The sequence below is a fragment of the Macaca nemestrina genome, chromosome 9 (assembly GCF_043159975.1).
Source record: "Macaca nemestrina isolate mMacNem1 chromosome 9, mMacNem.hap1, whole genome shotgun sequence".
Classification (NCBI taxonomy): Eukaryota; Metazoa; Chordata; class Mammalia; order Primates; family Cercopithecidae; genus Macaca; species Macaca nemestrina.
This window is the reverse complement of record NC_092133.1, coordinates 124,373,951-124,393,167: the sequence shown is the minus strand read 5'-3', so window position 1 is coordinate 124,393,167 and position 19,217 is coordinate 124,373,951. Positions and strand designations below refer to the sequence as shown.

Here is a 19,217-nt window from a genome sequence, read left to right as displayed (position 1 = left end):
CATTTATTAAATAGGGAATCCTTTCCCCATTTCTTGTTTTTGTCAGGTTTGTCAAAGATCAGATGATTGTAGATGGGTGGTATTATTTCTGAGGACTCTGTTCTGTTCCATTGGTCTGTATCTCTGTTTTGGTACCCGTACCATGCTGTTTTAGTTACTGTAGCCTTGTAGTATAGTTTACAGTCAGGTAGTGTGATGCCTCCAGCTTTGATCTTTTGGCTTAGGATTGTCTTGGCAATCAGGGCTATTTTTTTGTTCCATATGAACTTTAAAATACTTTTTTTCCAATTCTGTGAAGAAAGTCATTGATAGCTTGATGGAAATGGCATTGAATCTATAAATTAACTTGCGCAGTATGGCCATATTTACGATATTGATTCTTCCTATCCATGAGCATGGAATGTTCTTCCATTTGTTTGTGTCCTCTTTTATTTCACTGAGCAGTGGTTTGTAGTTCTCCTTGAAGAGGTTCTTCACATCCCTTACAAGTTGGATTCTTAGATATTTTAACTCTCTTAGAAGCAGTTGTGAACGGGAGTTCATTCATGATTTGGCTCTGTTTTTCTGTTATTGGTGTATAAGAATGCTTGTGATTTCTGCACATTGATTTGTATCCTGAGACTTTGCTGAAGTTGCTTTATCAGCTTAAGGAGATTTGGAGCTGAGATGATGGGGTTTTCTAAATATACAGTCATGTTCTCTGCAAAGAGGGACAATTTGACTTCCTCTTTTCCTAATTGAATACCATTTATTTCTTACTCCTGCCTGATTGCCCTGGCCAGAACTTCCAACACTGTGTTGAATCTGAGTAGTGAGAGAGGGCATCCCTGTGTTGTGCCAGTTTTCAAAGGGAATGCTTCTAGTTTTTGCCCATTCAGTATGATATTGGCTGTGGGTTTGTCATAAATAGCTCTTATTATTTTGAGATACATCCCATCAGTACCTAGTTTATTGAGAGTTTTCAGCATGTAGGGCTGTTGAATTTTGTTGAAGGCCTTTTGTGCATCTATTGGGATAATCATGTGGTTTTCTTCTTTGGTTCTGTTTATACGATGGATTATGTTTGTTGATTTGCATATGTTGAACCAGCCTTGTATCCCAGGGATGAAGCCAACTTGATTGTGTTGGATAAGCTTTTTGATGTGCTGCTGGATTTGGTTAGCCGGTATTTTATTGAGGATTTTTGCATTGATGTTCATCAGGGATATTGGTCTAAAATTCTCTTCTTCTTGTGTCTCCACCACGCTTTGGTATCAGGATGATGCTGGCCTCATAAAATGAGTTAGGGAGGATTCCCTCTTTTTCTATTGATTGGAATAGTTTCAGATGGAATGGTACCAGCTCCTGTTTTTACCTCTGGTAGAATTCGGCTGTGAATCCTTCTGGTCCTGGACTTCTTTTGGTTGGTAGGCTATTAATTATTGCCTCAATTTCAGACCCTGTTATTGGTCTATTCAGGGATTCAACTTCTTCCTGGTTGAGTCTTGGGAGAGTGTATGTGTCCAGGAATTTATCCATTTCTTCTAGGTTTTCTAGTTTGTGTAGAGGTGTTCATAGTATCACCTGATGGTAGTTTGTATTTTGTGGAATCACTGGTGATATCCCTTTTGTCATTTTTTATTGTGTCTATTTGATTCTTCTCTCTTTTCTTCTTTATTAGTCTTGCTAGTGGTCTATCAATTTTGTTGATCTTTTCAGAAAACCAGCGTCTGGATTCATTGATTTTTTTTGGAGGGTTTTTTGTGTCTCTATCTCCTTCAGTTCTGCTCTGATCTTAGTTATTTCTTGCCTTCTGCCAGCTTTTGAATGTGTTTGCTCTTGCTTCTCTAATTCTTTTAATTGTGATGTTAGGGTGTCAATTTTAGATCTTTTCTGCTTTCTGTTGCGGGCATTTAGTGCTATAAATTTCCCCCTACACACTGCTTTAATTGTGTCCCAGAGGTTCTGGTATGTTGTATCTTTGTTCTCATTGGTTTCAAAGAACATCTTTATTTCTGCCTTCATGTTATGTACCCAGTAGTCATTTAGGAGCAGGTTTTTCAGCTTCCATGTAGTTTGACAGTTTTGAGTGAGTTTCTTAATCCTGAGTTCTAATTTGATTGCACTGTGGTTTGAGAGACAATTGTCATAATTTCTGTTCTTTTACATTTGCTGAGGAGTGCTTTACTTCCAACTATGTGGTCAATTTTGGAATAAGTGTGATGTGGTGCTGATAAGAATGTATATTCTGTTGATTTGGGGTGGAGAGTTCTGTAGATGTCTATTAGGTCTGCTTGGTGCAGAGTTGAGTTCAGTTCTTGAATATCTTTGTTAACTTTCTGCCTTGTTGATCTGTCTAATGTTGAACAGTGGGGTATTAAAGTCTCCCATTATTACTTTGTGGTAGTCTAAGTTTCTTTGTAGGTCTCTAAGGACTTGTTTTATGAATCTGGGTGCTCCTGTATTGGGTGCATGTATATTTAGGATAGTTAGCTCTTCTTGTTTTATTGATCCCTTTACCATTATGTAATAGCCTTCTTTGTCTCTTTTGATCTTTGTTGGTTTAAAGTCTGTTTTATCAGAGACTAGGATTGCAACCCCTGCTTTTTTTGTTTTCCATTTGCTTGGTAGATGTTCCTCCATCTCTTTATTTTGAGCCTATGTGTGTCTCTGCACGTGAGATGGGTCTCCTGAATACAGCACACTGATGGGTCTTGACTCTTTATCCAACTTTTCAGTCTGTGTCTTTTAATTGGACCATTTAGCCCATTTACACTTAAGGTTAATATTGTCATGTGTGAATTTGATCCTGTCATTATGATGTTAGCTGGTTATTTTGCTCATTAGTTGATGCAGTTTCTTCCTAGCATCGATGGTCTTTACAATTTGGCATGTTTTTGCAGTGGCTGGTACTGTTTGTTCCTTTCCATGTTTAGTGCTTCCTTCAGGAGCTCTTGTAAGGCAGGTCTGGTGGTGACAAAATCTCTCAGTATTTGCTTGTCTGTAAAGGATTTTACTTCTCCTTCACTTATGCAGCTTAGTTTGGCTGGATTTGAAATTCTGGATTGAAAAATCTTTTCTTTAAGAATGTTGAATATTGGCCCCCACTCTCTTCTGGCTTGTAGAGTTTCTGCCGAGAGATCCACTGTTAGTCTGGTGGGCTTCCCTTTGTGGGTAACCGGAATTTTTTCTCTGACTGTCCTTAATATTTTTTTCCTTCATTTCAACTTTGGTGAATCTGACAATTACGTGTCTTAGAGTTGCTCTTCTTGAGGAGTATCTTTGTGGCATTCTCTGTATTTCTTGAATTTGAATGTTGGCCTGCCTTGCTAGATTGGTGAAATTCTCCTGGATAATATCCTGAAGTGTTTTCCAACTTGGTTCCATTCTCCCTGTCACTTTCAGATACACCAATCAAAGTAGATTTGGTCTTTTCACATAGTCCCATGTTTCTTGGAGGCTTTGTTCATTTATTTTACTCTTTTTTCTCTAAACTTCTCTTCTCACTTCATTTTATTCATTTGATCTTCAATCACCGATACCCTTTCTTCCACTTGATCAAATCTGCTACTGAAGCTTTTGCATGCATCACGTAGCTCTCGTGCCATGGTTTGCTGTTCCATCAGGTTATTTAAGGTCTTCTCTAGGCTGTTTATTGTAGTTAGCCATTTGTCTCATCTTTTTTTCAAGGTTTTTAGCTTCTTTGAGATGCGTTTGAACATCCTCTTTTAGCTCGGAGAAGTTTGTTATTACCAATCATCTGAAACCTACTTCTGTCAACTTGTCAAAGTCATTCTCCATCTAGCTTTGTTCCATTGCTGGCAAGGAGCTGCATTCCTTTGGAGGAGAAGAGGTGTTCTGATTTTTAGAATTTTCAGCTTTTCTGCTCTGGTTTCTCCCCATCTTTGTGCTTTTATCTACCTTTGGTCTTTGATGATGGTGATGTACAGATGGGGTTTTGGTGTGGATGTCCTTTCTGTTTGTTAGTTTTCCTTCTAACAGTCAGCACCTTCAGCTGCAGATCTGTTGGAGTTTCCTGGAAGTCCACTCCAGACCCTGTTTGCCTGGTTATCACCAGCAGAGGCTGCAGAACAGCAAATATTGCTGCCTGATCCTTCCTCTGGAAGCTTCATCTCAGAAGGGCACCCAGCTGTATGAGGTGTCAGTCAGCCCCTACTGGGAGGTATCTCTCTGTTAGGCTACTCGGGGGTCAGGGACCCACTTGAGGAGGCAGGCAGGCTGTTCTCAGATCTCAAATTCTATGCTGGGAGAATCACTACTCTCTTCAAAGCTGTCAGACAGGGACGTTTAAGTCTGCAGAAGTTTCTCCTGCCTTTTGTTCAGCTATGCCCTGCCCCAAGAGGTGGAGTCTACAGAAGCAGGCAGGCCTCCTTGAGCTGCAGTGGGCTCCACCCAGTTCCAGCTTCCCAGCCATTTTGTTTACCTACTCAAGCTTCAGCAGTGGCAGGCGCCCCTCCCCCAGCCTTGCTGCTGCCTTATAGTTGATCTCAGACTGCTGTGGTAACAGTGAGCGAGGCTCCATGGGCATAGGATCCTCCGAGCCAGGCATGGGATATAATCTCCTGGTGTGCCATTTGCTGAGACTGTTGGAAATGCGTGGATTAGGGTGGGAGTGTCCCAGTTTGGCTAGGAAAGGGAATTCCCCGAACCCTTGCACTTCCTGGGTGAGGCGATGCCCCGCCCTGCTTTGGCTCACACTCTGTGGGCTGCACTCACTGTCCAACAAGCCCCAGTGAGATCAACCCGGTACCTCAGTTGGAAATGTAGGAAAAAAATTCTTGTATTTATTTACCTTTATTAAATAGTGAAAACTCTAGAAACAGATTCAGAGTATGATAAAGATGTCAGTTGGAAAAAAAAAAAAAAGAGGTATTATTTAAATGGTTTAGAAAAAATGGCTAGTTATTTGGGAAAAATTTGTATATTCCCTTCAAACATATGAAATGGAACTTCCAAGTAGATCTGTCTATTAATATGTTTGTAAAATTTGAAGTGGTTCGATCTTTTTAGTGTTTCTTATTGCCTTACTTTGCACAGCCCAAGAAAGAAAGACTGGTGTAAAGTATGAAGACAAACACACTATAAAATAAATATGCAATATCTGAGATAAATGTCCATGTGCATAAGTGTGAGGAATCAATTCAAAATTTGGAAAAAGGTTAAATTAGAAGAAGAAAGTAATTCTTCAATATCTCTAACCATTTTTGTATTAATGTCTATTTTTTATTATTAATGTGGTTAATAACTTTTCATAGGCTTATTTCCTCTGGGTATTGAGATTAAAATCTATATAAATGCAAGAGAGAAGTCCTTTGGCAGAGGCAAAGTTACGAGTTGGGAGTGAGAGATTTTTCACTTTCACAATTTAAAACGAATTTAAATCAGGATATTAAGTAAATAGGTGAAGTAACGACATACGTGGAATAAAATTTGGGAACTGACTACATAATCACTTTTTAAAAAGTTTGTCTGTTAGTAATACAGACACAGATAGAGAGAGAGAGAGAGCACGTGCAAGCGTGAGTGCTTTTATAGTAGTTTTTTTTTTAATGACTCTTTTTCCTGTGTTAAATTATTACATCTCCAAGATAGGCTCCCTGTCTTTTCACGTTTTTGTGCCTGGCATCTAACTTAGTACCTGGCACTGTGTGAGCATAGAAAGTTTGCTGAATAAAGGAATGAATGAATGAATGAATGGATAAGGAAATAAATCTTCATTGCACATTAGGATGAATATTTTTGTTAATTGTAAGGGATAACATTTGATGTTATGAAACAACAGCTAATGTATTAGAATGATGTCTTGTAATACATCATCATTAGGTTGATCCATGGTTGGTTTGCAAAATAATTTACCCTCATTTTTTTTCTAACACATAAAATGACAGTGAATACATTATTTGTCTCTTTGTTTTTACTAGAAGACCAGTTGTAAGATTTAAGGAATGATTCACCTTTTTTGATTAGTGTGATCATATGCTCTTCTTTGATGGTATTTGTTGAAAATTCTTTGGGGATTTGGCATAGCTAATGAGTGGCTTTATAAACTGCATAGGCAGATAAAAAGGAAAAGTTAGTAAAGTGAATTAAGTCTCTAAATCAAGACAGGCTTTTATCAATATCCAATCTCTAATATTGCTAGAAGTCAGACAGACCACCCTTTCCTTTAATTTTTAATTTAACTAACCATCCCTTTGATTTCAAATCACTAAGACATCACTGAGAGTCAAAGACTAACCTTGAGAAGGATTTATCTTCTTTAGTCATCAAAAAGATATGAAATTCCATTAATTTGGTGTGAATTTTCCACCCTTTTCAGTACAGAAGTTACATGAATCTGTAGGTGTCAGATTTGTAGTTGTTTTGTTAAGGATGTTAATGATCTATCCATAAACTGTTAGTTGTTTTGCAAAGTTAATTTTAGATTAACTGATGCATAGTTGTGCTTTCTGTAACCATGCAAAGGAAGAACCACTTGATCCAACATCTTCGTCTACCTCAGCAGAACAAGGCATCAGACATATTTATTAGCATTAGTTCCCTGAAAACATGAAGTTATGAATGTCTAGCTCCTTGGTATACCCTCTTCAGACATTCCTTTTCGTTTTTTCCTCTTTAGCTTTTATTTTTTAGATTATCTGTAAATTACACATTTCATACCTGTATGCTATAAATCTATTGGAACATTTTGCTTCACTTCTGTATGCCATTTCCCTAAATCTTCTCCTCTAGTCTACTGTTTTGATTACAAGCTTCAGAGACAAAGTTTTTCTTGTGAATCATCATGAAAATGCTGTGACCCAGGACCAAGGAATATTAATTGGGAACTAACCATAAACGGAATACTGTGTATATATGTATATTTTTTTCTTTGCCAAATATCCATCATTATGATTTGTTAAATCATCTAGTTCCCAGAAAGGGCTAGACCTAGAATACCAAAGAACAGTGTATACAATCTAAGCCTTGCCCTGTGCTCAACTGGTTAATATGCTGTTTTAGTGAAGTTGTCATTTTTGCTTGGTCATTGGGCTTATACGTCATTTTATGTTATGTTACATTATACTGGGTCAGTTCACATATTAGAATATTGTATTACTAGTTAACCAACCTCAGATATTGATGTTTATGTAAGATTTTTAGAAAATAAATTTGTTCTTTTCAATTAAAAAAATTTATGTGAAAACAATTATAGTTGTTACTTATATAATAATTACATTATAACAGAATTTATGAAAATCAAAATAATATGTAATATAATTTTTGAAATCTTATTGCTGTTAAAATTATCACTTTTCCTCCACTCTCAATTCACTTCATAAATCCTTTATTACATCCATCAGGGATAAGTGATTTCTCCAACATATTTCTCCTTTTCTCTTTTCCTGTGTCAGTGATTTAAGCTTTCTGAAGAAGGTACAACTTGAATAATTAAAAAATATGAATGGAAGTTTGGATAGCTAGTGACATCTGAAACTGTAAACCCAGGGCCTCAGTAAACTGTTCAGATTTTATCAAATATCCATAATTTCATGTAAATGCAAGGAAAGGTAGATTTTACTGAGTAGGGCAATTTTATTTTATTTTATTTTATTTTATTTTATTTTATTTTATTTTATTTTATTTATTTTTTGAGACAGAGTCTCACTGTGTTGCCAGGCTGGAGTGCAGTGGTGCGATCTCAGCTCACTGCAACCTCTGCCTCCCAGGTTCAAGCGATTCTCCTGCTTCAACCTCCTAAGTAGCTGGGACTACTGGCACACACCACCACACACTGCTAATGTTGTATTTTTAGTAGAAATGGGGTTTCACCATGTTGGCCAGGATGGTCTCAATTTCTTGACCTCATGATCCGAGTAGAGCAATTTATAATAATGGTGTCTCTAAAAGTTCCAAAATAAATGTATTGCTAATTCTGCTAGTTTTTCTTTTGGGAAGTACTTTAGTAGATTAATATGCCTCTGTTTGGATGAGATAAACTATGTCTTAGTTATTATCAGAGATATGTTAAAGTCAAATAAAATATAGATTAAAATATCTAAAAAATTTTTTTGAGGGAAGCAAGAGTTGCAATTTGGGGCATATACACAGACAAGGTGGTCTTCAGTATATCTGAAGAACAAAGAGAAGATTGGAGGTTTTGTAAAGGAGTAATGTAAAAATAACTATTTGGTACTATGCTTAGTACTTGATCAACAAAATAATCTGTACGTCCAACCTCCATGACACGAGTTTGCCGGTATAACAAACATGCACACGTACCCCTGAACCTAAAATAAAAGTTTTTTAGGAAAAAAAAAAGAGAGAGAGAAATGTTCCATATTGTTGTGAAAGAAAGTTCATTGGCACTGGTAAAGTTATGCAGAGCTGGCAAGCTCTAACTGGTGCATGATGGGTAAAACTAGTTTTAGAGTCTCAGCAGATTCTTTCAGTATCTGTCAGATACAACTAATTTCAGGTTACAACTGTCAGTTTCAGGAGCCGGGTTTGCAGAGAATTTTATTTTTGGAGCAGTGTTACATGCCCTGAGTGCTTTCCACGACCCCTGACCTCTTGACTCTGTTTGACTTGGGTTTGACAAGAATGACTCAGTTCGTAAGATCAGCTTTCACAGGTTCAGTGCTTCTTTGTTGTTTCAGTTTTTATTGGTCAGATGCTTCTGAGCTAAATAACTGGGTTTTGCCCCACACTGTGTCATCTTCTTTCATGTTTTATTATTTCCCTCATACAAACTTCTTTACTTTCAGACAGAGAAAGGACTATCAAAAGTATGGCAAGAAAGTAAGCAGAACCCTGGTAATCATTGGCAAAAGGCCAACATCCTGCTAGGAAAGTTAAGGAATTTTGAAGTCATATTTCAAGGTATCAGAACAAGAGATCTGGGAGGAGGAGCTGCAATTGATGATATTGAATTTAAAAACTGCACAACTGGTAAGTTTCCAGAAAGCACTTCCATTTTGAAGCACATTTATAATCTTAACCATTTTATCTTTGTTGCACATGTTTAAAATGCTTTACTGTTTTGTATTTTGTACACATACAAAAATCAATTGAAAGGTATAATTTTATAATTGTGAACTTAAAACTCTGTGTTAAGAGATAATACCTGTCTTAGTCTGTTTGGGCTGCTATTACAAAATGCCATAAGCTGGGTAGCATATAAACAACAGAATTTTTTTCCTTGTGGTTCTGGAGGCTGGGAAGGCCAAGATCAAGACAGGCAGATTTGGTATGTGGTGAAGCCTCATTTCTTGGTTAATAGATGGCACCTTCTTGCTGTGTCTTCACTTGGTGGAGTCCAAGTGGAGCCCTTATAAAATGAGCTCCCTTGGGCCTATGTTATAAAGGCACTAATCCCATTCATGAGGACTCTGCCCCCATGACATAGTCATCTTCCTGAAGACCCCATCTCTAGACACTGTCACCTTTGGGTTTAGGATTTCCACATATGAATGAAGGGAGGAGAATAAACAGTCAGACCATAGCAATATCTTCTTCATCATTCAATTGCACCAGTGACTCCCCACTTCCTTCCATACTATCCACTTTCTAACAAGAATAATTTTTCCCTTCTGCATTTGTTTTTAACACAATTTTAAATGTGAGCCTAATATTTACATGTATTTACCTAATTTAAACTAATTATAAATGAACCAGTAAAAACTGGTTAGAAATCTGGTAGTTAGTGCTTCTATAAGAAATAAATTCAATCAGGCAAAATTCGAGCAGAAATTGAGCTGAGAGCTGTACTTGGGAGATTTAAAGATGCTACTCCAGCCTGTGAACAGTAACTTGAAAAAAAGTACTTCCATTTATCATGTTTCTAAATGAAAAGTATAACTACACTTAGATTCTCTTTACAAAACTACCCAGAAAATGTCAAAAATAATTATAAATACATTTGTACAATTTCACAGTTTTCAAAGTTCTTCCAGAGGAATTATTCCATTTGGTTTCCAAAATAATCCTGTGTGAGATATACTGCCAAGGAAATATATGCCTTCTGTGGTTTTCTATACTGATTCACTTGGCAGCAAGCCTCTGCGACTAAAAGAGCTAAACCTGAATGCTATTTAATTTTATTGTTGCTCTCATATTAAAATATCATTTCACTGAGGCAGTTCAAAAAATGTGACTTTGGTTTTTTCATAGTGTTACAGCATCTGCTCTTTTTATGAGCAGTTCTGTTTCAAAAGATTCTGCTTAGAAATACATTCTTTTAACTTTTATATCCCTCTCCTCCAACCTATGTTTCTAGAAAAGGTGGTTGTTACTCAGTTATCTTATGTTACATAAAATCAGAAATTATGTGTTTCAGACCATTTAAGGAGCATATAGCTCCAGGTATCTGTGTCATGCAAGTGACAGGATTTGGGCTTGAAGATGCTGGGGAGAGGGTGTCTTGATGAAAGAAGTTGAGGTTTTGCACATATATTCGTGTAAAGGGAATCTTAGACATGAGAATATGCTTCTTGAACTCTCTCCTAGTAACTTTCCAAGTAATATGTTGAAATTCTATTATGGTTAGTAACTCAATCTAGAAATGATTTTGGCCACTCGAAAAGGAAAAATTCTTCAAAATTTTCTCTGAGATTTTAGAAAGGAAGAAGCTTTATTCAATAAGAGAAATTCCTTTCCTCTCAAGGGAAGCAGAATGATTCCTAGATGGGTTGATTCAGGACAGAAGGAAACTGAGAGTTATTATTCTGGCTTTGCCAATTTCATGTAGAAGTTTGCACTCTTTCTTCCCCTTTTTGTTATAGAGTTCTGTGAGAATTTACATGATTACAATTAATTTTGTTCAATTGAAGCCAACACTTGGCTAAGTTATACTTTAATATTGTATATTTAGTGACCAATTGCTTTTAGGCCTATAGTTCTTTCTTTGTCATCAAGTAAAGAGGCATCATGTTTTCAGTTATAGTTGAATATGGTCTATTGCACATTTAATACATATTCAGAAAAAGTAGCCACTGGTTTTTAACAGCCCAGCCAGCTACAATTAACAAAGATTTTCAAATTGTTTTTCAGTAAAAATAGAAAACATGAAAAAATTATGAGAAAGTTTGAAAGACTGTGAATGGAACTCAATGACATTCTTTTTAATCATCTTAGTTTTTAGCTTTATGCCAGTGAAATATCAGGGCTGTGTAATGTGGATGATCAGAAGGAGCTTAGAGTGTAAGTTACACTAAGTTGCTTTCTGTAGTTGCCACTTTAGAAGATGAGAATGGTATTTAGCCAAACACTTCAAAGTCAGAAAGGCATTTTATCATAGGGTTTAAGAACGAGGAGCCTCGAGTCAAACTATGTGGGCATGGCATTTGGCTGTGTCATCTGGCTCAGGTAAGTTTCTTCATTTTGCTTTGCATCAATTTCCTCACCAATAAAATTGAGAAGATGAAAATAGTATTTTCATCAATGGTTTACATAAATATTAAATATGTTAATATATGTGAAGTTCTTTGAATAGTCTTGGTACATAGCAAAATTAATGTTACATTTTATTATTACAGTGATCATCATTACTACTAACATGCCATATTCTAAAATGGTGCTTTATTGTCCTGTGTTAGGAAACCAACTTCAAATCGTAAACTACCAGGTCACCACACAATTGATCATGAAGTTGTTGATGTTATGCTTTTGAAATAAATAACTTAAAAAATCAGTGAATGTTTATTTCTGTCACATTCTAATCACAAAAAATCCACACATATTGTATGCTACCATTTATATGAAATGTACAGAATAGACAAATGTATAGAGACAGAGAGGAGGTATGAGGGTATGAGGGAATGAGGAGAGGGGAATGGCTGCTAACTGATACTGGATTTCTTCATGGAGTGATAAAAATATTCTAATGTTGTTTATAGTGATCAATGCACAACTTCATAAACATATTAGAACCATTAAATGTCATATGGCTAAACTTAATGGCATGTAAATTATAAATCAATAAAACTTTTTAAATGAAAGGAATGACCCACCTGGGCAACACAGCAAAACTGCCATTTCTATAAAAATTTTAGGCCAGGTACTTGGGAGGCTGAGGCAGCTGGATTATTTAAGACCAGGAGTTCGAGACCAGCCTGGCCAACATGATGAAACTCCAACTCTACTAAAAATAGAAAAATGAACTGGGCGTGGTGGCACATGCTTGTAAACCCAGCTACTCAGCAGGCTGAGGCATGAGAATTGCTGGAACCAGGGAGGCAGAAGTTTGCAGTGAGCCGAGATCGTGCCACTGCATTCCGACTAGGGTGATGGGGCAAGACTCTGTCAGAAAACAAAACACAAAACAAAACAAAAACTACAAAAAAAAATAGAAAATTAAAACATAAGCCAGGCATCGTGGCTTGCACCTGTAGTCCCCAGCTACTCAGGAGGCTGAGGCAGGAGAGTTGCAGCAGGCTGAGCCCAGGAGTTGGAGGTTTCAGTGAGCCATGATCATGCCACTGCACTCCAGGCTAGGTAACAGAGTCAGACCCTGTCTCAAAGAAAAAAGATCAAGAATTCTGGAAAGTTGGTGATAGTAGTGCCATAACAGTTTTTGGATTTTCCCAAGTCCTCACACAAAACGATCAGAGAACCTAATTGGCGAAGTCAGCAAGTCATGAAAAACATATACAACAAAATTAAATGAAAATACAGCTCTACAAAATCCAAAATACAAACTAATAGGACAAACCACAAACAGTGACAAGACTTGTGTATTATTTATTTCTATAAGGGGGAAGGCAGGAAAATCACAAAAGAGTCAACAGATACTGGAAAACACAGCGAGGTTTGAGAATGGCAACTAACAGTGGACAGGTTTTCTGACTTGGAGAACTGAATGGGTCCAAGGTATCTGTGATGAGGTCTGTGGGGCTGGAACAATTTGAACTCTCAAAATTGATCCAACAGGATTCCCTTGTATAAAAGCAGCCCACATTAAAAAACCAAACAATTAAAAAACAAAGATGCCAATAAAAACGCTCCCAGGAGTGGAATCAAATTGAACAGTCTAGGGACAGTTGAAGATGAGAAAAGATTCGCTTCAAAGTGTGGGAGAACATTAGCCAGGAAATGTAAACATAAAGGAACATTAAAGAACTTTAGTCAGGAAATGTCAAAAAGCAATCACCATATTTTTATGGATATATATAGATTTTATAGACTTATATACTCTTTTCAGATTTTGACCCTACTCATATGAATTTAATGATATTCTTTTAGAGCCTCAGGTTCCTTATCCACAAAACAACAGGATCGTGATAGGAATGTCTGTGATTTCCCTGCAATTACCTGATATAAGTCTGGAATTTATGCATATGTTTTTAAATTTCAGAATCATTGAGAGCAAATTTAAATTGGTTGTGAGTAGAAATGAGGAAAGATAGATTATACATACTGTATATATATATGATACATATAAATCATATATATAAAAAATGGCATATACAAATATTCTTAGACTTATGATGGTGTTATATATGGATAAACCCATATAAGTTAAAAATGCATTCCATACCCAATAAACCCGTTATGAAGTCAAAAAGTTTTAAGTCAAACCATTATAAATGCGGATGGATTTATGATGAGGTTACGTCCTGATAAACCCATCGTAAAGCTGAAGAATTATAAATCAAACCATTGTAAATTGAGGACTGTCTGTGCACACATACACACAGACACACATACACATTATACGTACCATAATGTGTATGGTACATATTTGGTAGTTATCTACGTGCAAATAGGAAAGCTATTTAAGTTTCATATTTCTTTCTTTCTATTCAAAAACTTACAATTCAATTTATTAGATAATATTTAGAAAATAGCCAACATAAAGCTAGATATATTCTTTTTTATTTCTTTGCATTCTGAATACATTGTGGTGCTATCTTCAACTTATTATCAAATGTATTTTTCTAAAAAGAAAAATAAAGCAAAATAATGGGCATATTCTGTAGTCTGTCCAGGAACACAGTAAGAAGCCTCTCTCCTTTTTGGACAAGTTAATAAGGAAGCAAGTAGCTTATTCATATAAAAATAAGTGACAGTTTATAAATTTGATGTCCCTCCTTTTTATTCAAGTTGGTTTAAAAATGATTTGTACAGAAATCTTATAAAATGCAGCAACCATTCCACAGAACAGAGAAGTAGGAAGACAATTCATATTGAAAAGAAAGGAATATCCTATCATTGTAATTCTAAAGTTCTAAATTTAAATGACTTCTGAAATTTCAGAATGTTACTTAAAGTACAATCATTTCTTAAGCACAGTCATTCACCTGATACTCAGGGAGCTTACTATAAATACTAAGTAGCATTTATGTCAGCTGTAAAGATCCCAGATCAGCAATAAGACCACTAGGTGTGAGTCCTAGCTTACGCGTTTGCTATCTGCTCTATGGTTTTAGGCAAATGACATGATCTTCTTTTGCCTTATGTTTTTCATCTATAAAATTGTAATAATAATGCTTCTATCTCATAAAGTTCCTATGAAGATTAAATTATTAACTCTATACAATGTACTTTGAAAAATGCATGAGATATAGCAAGCATCTGAATATTCATTGGCCAATAAGTATAAATGAACTACACTGCAAGACTTGTTAATTGTTTTAGGGACAACACTTTTATAGCACATTTAGAATCCTATTCTGTTTTGTTCCTTCATTTTCACATGTTCAGCAAACATTATCGATTTTCTAGTCTGCAGAAAGCTTTGTGCAATGCACTGCACACATCTACGGAGAGCTGGGCTGAAATGTGCGCATTTCAGAGTGTTCAGTTTTGTGGATTTTTCTGTTTCCCTTTTCAGTACCCCTTTCTTAATTCCTGGCATTTGTCTCCTTCCCCAGTGTGTTCCCCCCATGTTTTCTATTTCCAGGACCCCTCTGTGAACTGCTCGAAGACACTGGTAAACCCAGTACCTCAGGGTAGAATCCAATAATGGTATAAGATGTTGCATTTTCAACTGAATATCTAGAAAATCCAATTTAATGATGACCAGTTTTCAGTTCAAGGAAAAGGAAGAGATAATTTAGGGAACAGAGAATATTTCCAGAATCTTCTGACAGTAGTTACTCAATCTTTCCCTACATTCATACAAAGCAAAACACTCACACCCCCTAAATAATCTTGATTGTGAAAAGAAAAAAATACCTTGAGGGTAAAATAAAATAAGCTGGCATTGTTATAATTTCAGATGTCTTAGGTGTTGTCTTCACACATAATATAAAAAGGCATTCTTTTTTATCGTAGCCACTTTCCCATCTTTCATGTTTTCCTGTTAAAAACTGTATGTATGACTCCTTTAAACAGTGATTGATCTGGAGTGAAAAATTGTGGCATGATGATAATGATCTCAGTGCAGCATCACTCTGGATTCAAATTGAACTTGGGAGATCACAAAACGGTGATTGCTGTATATAAAGTTCACACACAAATAAATCTATAAAGAGAACTCCATAGATTTTAACTTCAGAACTTACCTTCTTCACTTAGTTTACATGAAAAGCTGTATTTCTGCTCACAGGCGAGTGCTCTGAGTGTTGCATTCAGATCGCTTGCAGGCTTCTTCTAAAGTAAATGTCAGAAAAGAAAAAGAAGAAAAAGAAGGTGGCAATGAGTAGAAAAGTAATGCGTATCTCACCCTAATGAAATAATTAAAAGTGATAGTTATTTATTTATTTATTTATTTAGAGACAGAGTCTTGCGCTGTCGCCAGGCTGGAGTGCAAAGGCACGATCTTGGCTCACTGCAACCTCCACTTCCTGGGTTCAAGCGATTCTCCTGCCTCAGCCTCCTGAGTAGCTGGGATTACAGGCATGCACCACCATGCCCAGCTAATTTTTGTATTTTTAGTAGAGACAGGATTTCACTATGTTTGCCAGGATGGTTTGATATCCGGACCTCGTGATCTGCCTGCCTCAGCCTCCCAAAGTGCTGGAATTACAGGTATGGGCCACTGTGCCCATTGCTTTAAGTAAATATTGTCAGAAAAGGAAAAGAAGAAAAAGAAGATGGTGATAAGTGGAAAACTAATGCACATCCTACCCTAACAAAATAATTAAAAATGACTTTTATTTTTAAAAGTGAATGGCTAGATAATATGTAGTACTGTGTAATGTAAGGGTGGATAAATGATAAATGAATGGATGTAAGGATGGATGGATGGATGCATGGGTGGATGGCCAGACAGATGGTTTAATAGAGACCATGCATTCAAATCTTGTTATATGTGTAAAATTCAGAATAGAGCAAGTTCCTGTCTTTATTGAGTTACAGTCTAGTGGCACATGCAGATAATAAGCAAAATAATATATGATATATTATGTAGTAGTGATAAGTGCTACAAATGGTAAAGGGAAAAAGTAATACAGAAATATTTCCCTGATTAGAGTGGGCAGAAACAGCCTATTTGAAGGTTGTATTTGTACAAAGGCTTAAGTGAAATGAGGAGGCAACCATGCAAACATGTCAGGGAAGAGAAATCCAGGCTTAGCAATCAGTGAGGCAGATTTGCTAGAAGAACAAATTGCTGGAGTGAAAGGAAAGGGTAGACAGACAGTGATGGTCCTCATCATGCAGAGCTTTGGTATCAGAAATGCCTGCTCACAGCATAGGGGATTAAGCAAGCCAAACCTGGAGTCAGACTTCCCAGGTTCAAATCCTGGCTTTGCCACTTACTTGCTGTGTGATCTTGAATAAGTGCTTAGCAACTCAGTGCCTCAGTTTCTTTATGGCATTGAAAATAGGACCTCCCAGCCAGGCAAGGTGACTCATGCCTGTAATCCTAGCAGTTGGGAGGCCAAGGCAGGCAGATAACTTGAGGTCAGGAGTCGAGACCAGCCTGGCCAACATGGTGAAACCCCGTCTCTACTAAAAATAAAAAAAAAAATTAGCTGGGGGTTTTGGCACACACCTGTAATCCAGCTACCCAGGAGGCTGAGGCAGGATAATTGCTTGAACCTGGGAGGCAAAGGTTGCAGTGAGACAAGATTGTGCCACTATACTCAAGCCTGGGTGACAAGGAGAGACTCCATCTCAAAAAAAAAAAAAAAAAAAAAAAAAAAAAAAAAAAAAAAGAACCTGCCTTATATTATTAGAATGATACTATGGATTTAAAAGTTACTATATGCCAAGTGCTTTATACAATAACTCTTCACGGTAGCTACTGAAGCAATGTTTGATATGATTGCCATCGTTCATCAACACCATCATATTTAATTGAATCCTTAAGACTCTGAAAAATTGAAATAGCTAGACATTACACCAAATAACAGCTGAACTGATTTCCTTACTGATGCTTAATGGCATGGAAACATAGCCTTATTAACCATAAAATTGTAGAATACTAGTAAAATAATGATAAAGAACTTGGAGGTAAAAGCAGTCACATAACAACTGACATATCTGTCAAACAGGTTCACTGTCCACTGGTTACCAACTTGCCTGAGTCTGGTGAGACAGAATCCTCATACACTAGTTACGTAAAGCAGCTTTATTACCTACAGATAGACAGCAAGGGACAACAGAAAATTAGGGTTCATCATTCAACTGGTCCCCCAAGGCTCAGGAAAGCTGCCCAGCATGGATGGAATCTCATCTGTGCAAGACCCTGTTGCACCACAGCTGATGATCTGGTGAAGCCCGCTCTGGGTTCTATACCTTAGGTGAAAACATGAAAGAATGTTCTGTTTCTAAAAGGAATTGGAACCAAGACCAGGCTGTTCTAGAGTGTCCCTCTTATCTCAGAATGCTGCATTCCCAGCACATTCTGTATTTCTTCTTGAGAACTGCAGGCAAGAAACTAGGGAGACCTGGGTTGGTCCAAGGCCACAGGGAGAAATGTTCAGCAATATCTAGTTTGCCAATGATTTCAAATGGTCTTGAAAGAAAACAAGTGATATCAGACATATCATTAGTGTTTCTAATAGTAGAATGTTTTAATAATACTAGTTTAAGTATTTTAAAACATTGTAAGTGATGTTTTAAAATTTTTTAATATTCAAATAATTCTTATTGTTACAGGTTTGTTTTATTTTGGATTCAAAAGTTTTTCAGTAAGGAAAGGGAGGGATAAGAATATGATCCTTAACTACAAATGTTATTTAACTTGAACCAGACCCAGGTCATAGCAGTTTCTTTCTTTACCTGATTATATATGACTGTTTTTATACTAGGTTTCTTTATACACTGCAATGCACCTTTTGTACCTAGAGCTAAAATTTTCTGCCAACAATTGATATAATTTGTTAAATATGCTCTTTGTATAAGAATCAATTCATACATTTAAACTTGAACTTTAAATGAAACCTGCACTTTACTTAATGGCAGGATGAAGTACGCAATGCTTCTCAAATGACAGAATAGTCTTATTTGAAGTAACTACATCCCTGCAAATATTGATTAACAGAAAGTGTCAAAGTCGTGTTTAAAAATAGCTTTGTATAATTAGTTTATTTCCTGATTATATGTTCTCTTCCAACTTATCAATATTAATAATGTCCATATATGAATGCATATTTTACTAAATATGTATTATATATGGATGCAAAGATTAATTTTGACTTTTCAATGAAAGGTAACTGATTTTTATTGATTGAAGAATTTTGATTATTAAGAGGTAAGAATGGTGATATTCTTTGTCATTGATTTATAGACAGATGCTATCTTTTTAAAAACGTATCACCACATGTGGTAGAGACACTCTGAATAATCTCAGTTTCTTTCCCACATGTCTCCCTTTTAGTTAAATGGGACAATGTGAATGAGAACTGGCCAATGTGCTGTGAGGAAGTAGCATGTGTCATTTCCATTTGAAGTGTTTAAAATGTAGTGTACGATTTTCGTCATTACAGATTTATTTTGGATTCAAAAGTAAATCTCATCAGATCTCCCTTGCATGTTAAAAGGGGCCTTATATCCCAGATAGTATATCTACATCTACCTCATCTTTCTGAATCTATAGAGGAGAATCTCTTAGCAAACTTGTTTTTTGCATATGTATTTATATATATATGTGTGTGTGTATATATATGTGTATATATGTATACGTATGTGTATATATATGAATACATATGTGTGTATATATATGTATACATATGTGTGTGTGTATATATAGTATTTTTAAAGATTTAAGTGGTATTTTAAAAGTATACCATCAAGCCCATCCTAACACACATGCAATTTACTACCTAACACACAATGCAATATTACAT

At 36.2% G+C, this 19,217-nt stretch overlaps 1 protein-coding gene across 4 annotated transcripts in view; it reads left to right on the top strand.

Moving 5' to 3' along the window:
- LOC105488276 (MAM and LDL receptor class A domain containing 1) overlaps positions 1 to 19,217 on the top strand; it is a 1,027,522-nt gene that overhangs the window by 694,890 nt on the left and 313,415 nt on the right. For all 4 annotated transcript variants that reach the window (XM_071070418.1, XM_071070419.1, XM_071070417.1 and 1 more), the window contains one exon: positions 8,748 to 8,931. In XM_071070418.1, the coding sequence (XP_070926519.1) occupies positions 8,748 to 8,931 (184 nt within the window). The remainder of the gene's footprint in view (positions 1 to 8,747; positions 8,932 to 19,217) is intronic.